Below are 10331 nucleotides of genomic sequence, written 5' to 3' on the forward strand. Positions count from 1 at the left end.
TTTTTCGTATCTTCACACCAACGACGCCTCCCACTTCGCTCTCTGGTGCCATTGCACTTGTTTGCCCCGGTCTCAGCTGAACTCATACCAAAATGGTGTTGTTGATGACAATGCTAAGAAGCAGCAGAGGGAACGCCTCCATCTTTGGCACGAGGAGGTGGGCCCACATCGCTGCCATGCCTCCACCGATGGGTGGAGCGATGCCTCAACCTAACATTTCACCGCCACCGTTAGTTCTGCCAGAGTCCGATAGGGACACAGAGGATAATAACAACATCGGGTTCGGGTTCCCGAGTTTCTTGTTCGGTGAATCCATGGAGCTCATGGCTGTTCCCAAGAGGAAGGTATATATGTCTGTGTACGTGGGGTTTTGGGGTTTTATGGGTTTTGGGGTTCTGGGTTTTGGAATTTATGTATCGGATCATTTGTTTAGATTAAAAATGAATTCTTTTTGTTTTCATTTGAAATTGGCAAATGGGTTTTCAATTCCATGTTATATTGTTTGCTCTGATGATTTTATTTGGCTTGTGTATGGTAGAATTGCTTGTTCTTTACTATTTTAGCTTGTTTTTTTTGTGAATTTTACTTTTAAATTCTGCTAATGAAAAGATATTTAGTGCTTATACCAGTAGAAATCCGATCTTAACGTTTTGATTCGTGGTAAGGAGGATTGTTTATATTTTATATTTCTTTCATACTGTGATTATCATTCTTGAAGGCAATCGTCCCCGGTTTGATTCATCGTCTTAATCTTTCATAGATGCTTTTTGTTTTCATGTTTTTTGTTGCTTGTTGAAGATTTAAAATCGAAGCTGGCATGTCATGCATACTATAACCTTGATGTTTCATTTGCTTTTTTTGTTGTCATTTTGTTATTGTAATGCACTTTTGGAAGATGCGGAGATTTGATATTTAAGGATGTATATCGTGCAGACTTCTCCCCACAAGAGAGGCATAAGAAATGGCCCAAAGGCTCTGAAACCTGTCCCAGTGATAGTTCGATGCAGGTAAGTGTTTTGTGACTTTTGTAAGCTTTTCATTTCAATGAGGATGTACTTCTGGAAATATTTCTACTGTACTATAATGAAATATAGTTGAATAGTTAGCTGGAGGTTTGAATTGCTATTGATAATTTGGTTGCGGATTATCGGAGAGAACTACAACAACAAACAACAACAAAGTCTTATCGCACTAAGTGAGGTTGGCTGTATAAATACTAGAATGCCACTCTACTCGGTTTTGCACCAAATTTTCCGTTAGCTCCAAGTACTCCATGTCTTTTCTTAAAGTCTCCTTCCAATTCTTCTTAGATCTTCCTTCACCTCTTTTGCCACGAGCCTCCTTCACCTCTTTTGCCACGAGCCTCTATCTAATAATTGCATTTTCTAACTAGAGCATGTATAAGTCTTCGGTTCACATGTTCAAAACACCTTAACCGATTTTCTCTCATTTAATCTTCAATTGCAGCCACTTCTACTTTAATTCGGATATCCTCATTCTTAATCATGTCCCTTCTCATGTGCCCACACATCTAACAAAATATTCTCGTCTCTGCTACACTCATTTTGTGCACCTGGTGACACTTGGCCAATATTTCATGCCATAAAGCTTGCTGGCCTTATTGCCGTCTTATAAAATTTTTCCTTGAGCTTTAGTGACATATACCATGCACACAACACACTCGATGCACTCTTCCATTTCATCCATCCATCTTGTATTGTATGGTTGAGATCCCATCCAATTTTCGTTTTTTCGCAAGATAGATCCGAGGTTGCGAAAGCATTCGCCTTTGGTACATCTTGATCTCCAATCCTCACACCTATCTCATTTGGACCCATCCGCGCTGAACTTGCACTCCATATACTATGTCTCTTTGACCTACTTAAGTGAAGACCTTTAGATTCCAACAGCTCCCGCCAAAGGTTAAGTTTCGTATTTACTCCCTCTTGCGCTCATCTATCAGCTCTATATCATCTGTGTAAAGCATACACTACGGATATCATCTTGAATATGCCTCGTTAAGTCATCCATTACCTTTGCAAAAAGGTAAGGACTTAAAAGTCGTGGTGTAATCCTATGATTTTGGGGAAACTTTCAGTTTGTCCTTCATGAGTTCTTACTGCAGTCCTTGCTCCATCATACATATCCTTTATTGTTTGGATATATGCTACTCAACTACTTTAATTATTAATGACCCTCTGTTGACCTGGTATAGAAAATGTCGGTATTGTTTGTGTGACTTCTTAGACATTTGAAGTTTATGGTTGATTTATAATCCATGTCTTGAGTCGATGAAATAATTTTTGTTTTGCCTGCAAACCGCATGGAAAATGATTTGACAAATTCGGGAAAAGCACGAAATGAACAAAGTTAGCTGTTTATGTTTTTATTGGAGATGCATTATAATGTTTAAGCTGTTCTTGTAAATTGTTAAGAAAAGATACAATATTGTTCGTCACAAAATATGAGAACTTGTAGGTTCTTATGTTTTTCGCTTCTTGTTCGGTAAACCCGGAACCTAATCTCTTGACAACCCAGTATGTAGTGTAGTTGTGTACGATTTTAGCTTATATTTGCAATGAAATTCAGCATATAGCAATAAAATAGTAACTTTGTCGTGTAATGTTTGGTTGCAGGGCTTGTGGTCGTGTCAAGCTACCACACTTCTATTGTTGTAGCGGTAGGGAAAATGCCGGTGAGCATGATGGCTCAACAAGTTGAGATTGAAGTCTATAGAGCACCCAACTTTAGTAGACGTGTAGGATAGAGAGGTTGAAAGTGTTTTAGACTTGAGAATCGATCTGCAGCTTTCTATGTCGAGTTTGTTCTTTCCTTACCCTTACCAGTATACAGTTTATATCAAATGCCTTCCTTCTCTTTCTGTTATTGTGCAAAAACTGAGAGATGTGGTAGGCCTTTAAGCAAAATAAACGAATTGGTGTTTGTTCACTGAATGAAAGGCAATTCTTCTCCTCAGGTGCTGTTCGTCCTTCTAACATTCACTGAACTTAATTACTACCGAATGAAAGTTGGTTGTAATCCATCCTTCGAACTTACGGGGCCTCAAAACATGAGGTCGTCTTCTGCATGGAAGACGTAAACGCTTCAGCTTCAAGAAACAGAAAACCATCTGGAAATTTCGGAGGCCATTTTCTTATAAAGCAAAGTAAATTAAGCAAAACATCCCGAACCAGATGAAGCTTACAAAAGTAATAACAAAACATCGCGAAAATAACAATGTCATAAGTTAACCATAACCAAAGAGAGAAGAGCATAACAAGATAGTAAGATACTATGATATGCTGAAAGTATCACATTCACAACTACAAATCTGGTAGGACGTTGAGAGAATGAATCCTACATTGATGAATCAAAGCCTTGCACGAGACTTCAAAATGATTTTTGTACCCCTCAACGCATTGTCTGCTCACATTCTTATACAAATGCATTCAACATACACAGGTCACCATGCTCAAAGTGCAAAACAACGCCCTTCATATCCAATTCACAAAAGCCATCTGCTGTTAACGGTCACCAGCAAATGCAGATAGACACCAGGTCGAATTTTCTCAAAGCCAACATCTTCCATTGGAAGCACAGAAAGAGCAACATCAATATCGGAAGAAATTTATAATTAAACTTGCAACAAATTGTTGATTAAGAGCACCAAAAGCAGAAGAATTTTGTCGCATACCGTCAAGTTCTAAAACCTCGCACAAAAACTTACCAATGCAAGAAAAAAGATTACAAAACCCTCTAATTTCTAACATCCAAAAAATTCGAGGAGGCAAGCCCTTATAGTTCCGTCACAAGTTCATCTCCGTATAGATGCAGCAGTTCGACAAGCAGGTATTAAATATTAGACAGCACAATTGACTGTTGACATTGCGTGGTAGAAGGATAAACTTCTGTATGTTAAGAAAGGTAAAATGGTTAACATCTGGTATCCGTATCCCCTACATCTCCTCCTAGCTCTGTCATCAGATCTTGCAACTTGTTCAAGACCACATTCAGTGCATTCAATTCTGTTCTTAGCTTAAATGGTTTAAGGCTAGCGGCTCAGAGACTCTTCTTCGTCTTTCATCCCAATATAGTTGAATAATTAAAATTACTCAAGCAAAAGGTTAAGAATATTAATCAAGAGAATGAAAAGAAACTCAAAGAGAACAAAATACAATCAAATATACTACATTTAAAAAAACACCATTTCCATTTGATATCATGAATTGAATTAGATGAAGCTGAGAGAAGAGGGTGTAATCTGAGCTAATTAGTTGATTTAGTGAATCTGCTCGATGCCTCGTGCTAATGATCTGGATTATTTTCAGTATGAATTTGATTAGAGATCCCACAGGATGCACGAGTTGGTTAATTAAAGTGGTCAAGTGAACCCGGAAGCTCATATTTATTTCTCAGTGACAATTTTGCACTCAGAATTTCTGAAATTAAATGGCATTACTTATATACCCTGTTTTTCTTTCTGATTATCCAATTAGGTCAATAAACACAAGAAGAAAAATAGTAACGTAGAAGGAACAATGTATCAAATTATTATTATAACCAAAAATTACAACTAGCTACTAAATAATCATCCCTCCCTAACAAATTTGGCAGGATTACATCCGCCAGCAACAAAACAGAGCAGAGATGACATTAATCGGAGAAGCTGATGATTATGATAAGGTTGCCTCCCTCATTGTCGTCCCCATCAAATCATCGGAAAATGGAAGATCATAGTCTTCAACATGGTTAGCAAAAAGCATTAAGAAGTGCAAGTTGATCATAAAGACCCAAAATACAAACACCATTTCCCTAACAACCTGAAATTACTAATATGAGAAGCAAGCTTCGATATTTCTTCATCACTCCCATCAAAACCTGCAGAAGCCCGGGTGACACACCCCGACCGAGATCAGGGCATGTTGGCCGTCACGTGGAAGTGACGTAACCATGCGCACAGTGCGGAAGCTAATAAATAATAATAAAAGTTTACGAGTAAATAAAAACCCAGCTATACACAAAGTAATAACAACATGTGCAAGCGTAAGTGTGAAAAACAAAGTTCAGAGCACGAAAGACCTAATGCAATCCGGGCGAAACAACACTAAATAAACACACCCAACGATGGTCCTACACTAGTGATAATTTGTCAGATAGGCCAGGAAAATCCTCTAGGGAGCCACCAAAAGTGCTAGCCGAACTAAAACCTGGAGCGGCGCAAAAAAAGAAAGCGTGAGTGGGCAAAAACAAAGCTTTTCGAAAACCATTTCATAAACAAAGTTCTAACCCCTCGCCGTAAAACCTGTATACTTCCCAGAAAAATAGAATATATACATATATATAAATCATGCTCAGAAATATGCCATGCCACATGCCTTGAAATAGAATGCAAGTAATCAGGTAATGCCAAACAATGCCATGCAATCAGTTAGCCAGAGTCACCTAACGTGACTTGTACGGCTAAATCTAGAGCTCAAATCCCCCACTGACTATACTTGCACACGAGTCGGAACCACCTAAAGTGGTCTGTACGACAGGATTGAGTGTAGATAAATATGCTCAAGTGCTACGATCATGTGAAGACTGGGCGAATAATCGTGGGTCACCTACGACACGGCACCACTTATAGTGGTATGTACGACAAGTCTGTGCACCTAACTTGGATCCAAAGTGAGCATGTGGTGCGAGAGGTGAACATCACGTGAAAGACTGTGCCCCTAACTCTGGGCGGGAGCACTAACACCGGGGTGCAGGTTATGAGCTCTCTATGCATCTCACATAACCACTAATTCATAATCACAAACCATAACTTACCTGGCACTTACCTGTGCGTCCGCAGCACCAAACATACATATATGCAACTACTAATGCATAAATAAATAGGCAAACGCTATGCATGGCATTTAAAACATATAAATATTCCATTTCATTTTCTTGGAAAAAGCCACAAGTATATAGGTATATACGGAAAACCAAAAGCCCACTCACTGGTATGTGGAAGGGTCGTAACCCCATTGTCTCGAGTGACTACGCTCATCCTCGGGATAGGTCTCACCTATATGCGAAACAACTATAAAAATGTTAATTTAAAGCACATAACCAAAACTAGGTAATAACTTCTCATAGAATGCTCAAATAGGGTGTGTGAATATACCAACGTGATCTACTCAACCTCACAAACATCCCCATATTTTAAAATAATTTTATGACATCACACGCGCCCCCACGCGCTGGCCAAGGCACGACTAGACTCGCCCCCCACACGCGGCCACATGCCAGGCACACTGACGGCGTCAGTTAACGCCGTCAGGAATATTCTGTTAAAACTAACAGATTCCGTTAAAGTTAACCTGACGCCATTAAGAATATTCCGTGAAATTGGTACCAAAATGAAATTCACAACAAGTAGAACAAAACCTTACCACTTTCAAGCCCTGAAATTCACAGAATCTCGCCGGAGAAACTTCACAAAATCCGCCCAAACCTGCAACTCACGATCCCGACGCCCAAATCCTTCCAACGAACCACCCCGAGCTTCCTAAGGACCTCACTAAGCTTCCTATAAGCTTCAAATCCCCTGAAAAATGACATTTCACATGTGCATGAACAGTGACCAAAATTGCGGTTCCCTGGTTCGACGTGAAAACGAATGATTCCTTACCTAAAATTGGTATGGTTGGACTCGTATGGTCCTCACGAACATAAAGGTATAATTTTCTACCTCGATCTGCAACGTTTTCGAAGGTTATGGTTCTTGTCCGTACGAAGGAAGAAGAAGTAGAGAGAGAGGGAGTCTTCAAGACAAGGAAGGTATACGGGAGAAGGTGATGGAGATGAGGATGAATTGTGTGGCCCAGATGCAATCAGCCAAACCCCCAAAACAACCACACAAAAGACAAATACCCACTAAGGGCAAAAACATCATTTCACATCTACGGTACAATAATTCGGGACGGGCTGTCACATTTATAACCCTAAATACTCACTAATATAAATTTATTAATTTGTACAGGAAATTTGGTGTTTACACAAATCAACACGATGTAGTGTATCACCCTAAATTTTGAGGGGATTACATCTTTCCTAAGTTAACAATGTACGTGTTGAGTGGTGAAGTATCAATACATACACAAAATGAGTGTAGCAAAGATGAGAATGTTTCGTTGGATGTGTGGGCACACGAGAAAAGACAAGATTAGGTATTAGGATATCCAAGGAAAATTAGGAATAGCCGAAATTGAAGACAAGATGAAAGAAAATCGGTTAAGGTGGTTTGAACATGTGAAACAAAGACCTACATATACTCTGGCTAAAAGATGCAAGTACGAGACAGAGGTCCAAGGCCAAAGGGGTAGAGGAAGGTCTATAAAAACTTAGAAAGAGACTCTAAGAAAAGATTTGTACTTCTTAGATCTAACATAAGACATGACATAAAACTGAGCGCAAGGACGTTCTATGATTCATATAACTAACCTAACTTAGTGAAATAAGATTATATTGTTGTTGTCCGTTCAAATCTATTTCTTTCTTTCAATTAGGATTGTATTATTTCCTATTCTTCGTTACCCTCGTATCTCGTTTTCCTAAATCGAAATCCCAACGACCTCTGTATCTTGTTTTTTTATAAATACTATATCCATCCTATAGAGAACGATCCTATTCAAAATGGGCCAAAGACACAAAGATAGTGAAAAATCCAAATCCAAATTGAAAAGGGAAGCCCAGAACTCCCAAAGGAAAGAGCTAACGGCTACAAAAATACCCACTTAATTCCCACTTCCCTACTGCCCTGCCTTTGCCTTGCCTTGTCTCCCCAAACCCTTCTTCTCTTCTCCCTCTCTCCAAGTCTCTTAATAATCCATCACAACTGAACATAACACAACACAACACAACAAAACCCTTCTCTCTACAGTAACCTCTCTCTCTCTCTTAACAGGTGATCTCTCTGTCTCTCTTTCTCTCTCTCTCTACCTCTCAATTTTATATAATTGATTTATTTATATGAAATGAGATTATTTGATTTCTTGATATTTCGGGCCTGTTGATGCTTTCATAAATTTTGCCTATTTTAGGGTACATTTTAATTATACTTTGTTAAATATTTTTAATAGAGTTTTGACTGCTGTTAAATTTTAATTTCAAAATAAGATTAGGGGCTGTAAGGATGCGGGTGTTTTCAGTTTCAAGGGTTATAGATGAGTGGGACCCTCAATCACCACAATAGTTAGGCTTCAAAAATCCCATCGGACGGTGGCGGAGGTTTCTTCAATTTTAAGCATTTTACTTGCATTTCGTAGATGATGTCACTAAAACTATGTCTTGGTTCCAAAAGAAAATCTTTTCGCTTAATTGAGCATCTTTAAGCAGAGAGATTTTCTTTTGAAACCAATGACATTTTTCTATGACATCATATGTCAATAGATTTTTATCGTTCATCTAATAGATATTTATCACATGACGTCTTTTGTTACGAGAGAGTTTCTTTCCATGAGAGTACACAAGCGAGGTTTGCCTAGCCACATATCCAATTTACTCCTGCAAGGGAATATGCAAAGGGGTAGGCAAAGTACACCTACTCTATCCAAGTATGCGGATCAGGATCCTCTCCTGATCTAAGGATCAGGATCCTCATGATCTAAGGATCAGGATCCTCATGATCAAGGAGTGTTTCATCCAACAGTTATAATTATTATAAATTTAAAGGGACCTCCCTGTTTATAATCGTTGGATGAAATCCAACGGTCCACACTCCTTGATCATGAGGATTCTCATCCTTAGATTAGGAGACTGATCCCAAGTATGCATCTTTGCCTACTTCAAAACCTATGGAATATTGGGCCCCACATAATATAGAATTATTTTGTCTATTTGGTTTGCCTAGTTTTATTGGAGTGACCAACATTTTCACGAGGCATAATGGTAGTCAACATTATAGTACAATTTTGCTTACCTTGTTTAGATATTCACACGAAGACGCATTAAGATATTGATATTAAGTTGTTGAGGTTAGACCAAGTGGTGAGCGAGAGTAAATGGGTTAGGATTATAATCGGTTGAATGATCAAGATGTAAGATATAAGATATTAATATTAACATTCTATGAATCTGAATTATTAATTTGTAGAATTGATTGAATTTGCAGTTTATATTCACAATTTGAATTATTGGTTATGTGGAATAGGAACTCTTACTGGTACACAAAAAAATAATCTTGGCCTTTTCTCTTGTATTTCTGTAAGGGAGAGTTTGAGCTTGGAGGAGTGCAAGATGATTTTTCTAGAGCGTTAATAACAGTACCCTTCAGAAGTTTTAGGCAATATTTGTTACTTAACTACATTTTTTTTCTTTTCCCTTGCCCTAAAATTCATCACTTATTCACATAGCAGTCTGCATTAGTGTACTGTAAAACAAGGCATTAGCGAGGAAGCAAGACACTAAGACATTTCTTGACCGGAAAGAAAAGCTTTCTCACAATTTCTTGCATTATTTTCTTGGAAAATTTTTCTTCGGAACGAGAAAGAAAATCAAGATGGAGAACAATCGGAGAGAAAACGCATTGGTGTACGTACTGAAACAATTACAAGGAGTCGAGCATTTCAAGGATGCTCAAGAGAAGTTACAAAGGAGCATATACGAGAGAGGGTTTTTTCTCTGCAGAAAAGTTCAGGAAAAACTTCGGAGTAATGACAAGTTCGTCGAATTCCTAAAGCAACTGCAATTGTATAGCAGTGGAGTTATAGATCTGACCGAGTTTTTGAATCTGGTCGATGATGTACTTCAAGCTGATGTAGAAACTTGTTAACTTGTTCTAGTTTTCGATTCGTCTTTGTATTAATGTATATGGCAGGCAGGAACTAATTTAGATTCGTTTTTAATGCGTTGATGTAGAATGTTAAATCTGAGTTAGTTAATGCACGTTAAATTAGATGATTAAAAGCATTTATCCTTGCATCTGGTGCCCATTGTTCGAATGCCCCCTCTCCTTATCGCTCGTATGAAAACGTAAGGGAAAACTTCAGTGAATTTTGGCAATGTTACTGGATAGCAACGCAACCTTTACTTGTTGCTCCTCTTTTCCAACTCCATTCTTTCGTTGTTTTCCAAATCTTAGGAGTATGACTTGATTTTCATTACGACAGACTTGATTTTCATTCCTCCCGTAATGAAAATCATTGGGGAACGCATAGTTACAATGGTAAAACATCGCGACAAGAAAACATTGAAAACATTTTGGAAGGAACACTACCCACCAGACCCCGACAAGGGGTTACCAATATACCGAAATTGGGAGAAATTCAGTAGACAAGTCTCATGATCTGCATTTTTCTATC

The 10331-nt window shown here is 38.4% G+C and overlaps 1 protein-coding gene across 1 annotated transcript; it reads left to right on the forward strand.

Annotated features, from left to right (window-relative positions):
• Nucleotides 1–2976, forward strand: LOC103955248. The gene is made up of 3 exons (XM_009367124.2): nucleotides 1–344; nucleotides 934–1007; nucleotides 2637–2976. The coding sequence occupies exons 1-3, from the start codon at nucleotides 93–95 to the stop codon at nucleotides 2719–2721; spliced, it is 411 nt and encodes a 136-aa protein (XP_009365399.2). The 5' UTR covers nucleotides 1–92; the 3' UTR covers nucleotides 2722–2976.
• Nucleotides 2977–10331: the final 7355 nt, after the last annotated feature.

The sequence above is a fragment of a genome, unplaced genomic scaffold, assembly GCF_019419815.1.
Source record: "Pyrus x bretschneideri cultivar Hongxiangsu unplaced genomic scaffold, Pyrus_bretschneideri_v1 Contig65, whole genome shotgun sequence".
NCBI lineage: Eukaryota > Viridiplantae > Streptophyta > Magnoliopsida > Rosales > Rosaceae > Pyrus > Pyrus x bretschneideri.

Coding starts and splice junctions, on each gene's coding strand:
- LOC103955248 (XM_009367124.2), top strand. CDS start 93: ATGGTGTTGTTGATGACAATGCTAAGAAGCAGCAGAGGGAACGCCTCC. Junction 345..933: donor TGGCTGTTCCCAAGAGGAAG/GTATATATGTCT, acceptor TATATCGTGCAG/ACTTCTCCCCACAAGAGAGG. Junction 1,008..2,636: donor CCAGTGATAGTTCGATGCAG/GTAAGTGTTTTG, acceptor GTTTGGTTGCAG/GGCTTGTGGTCGTGTCAAGC.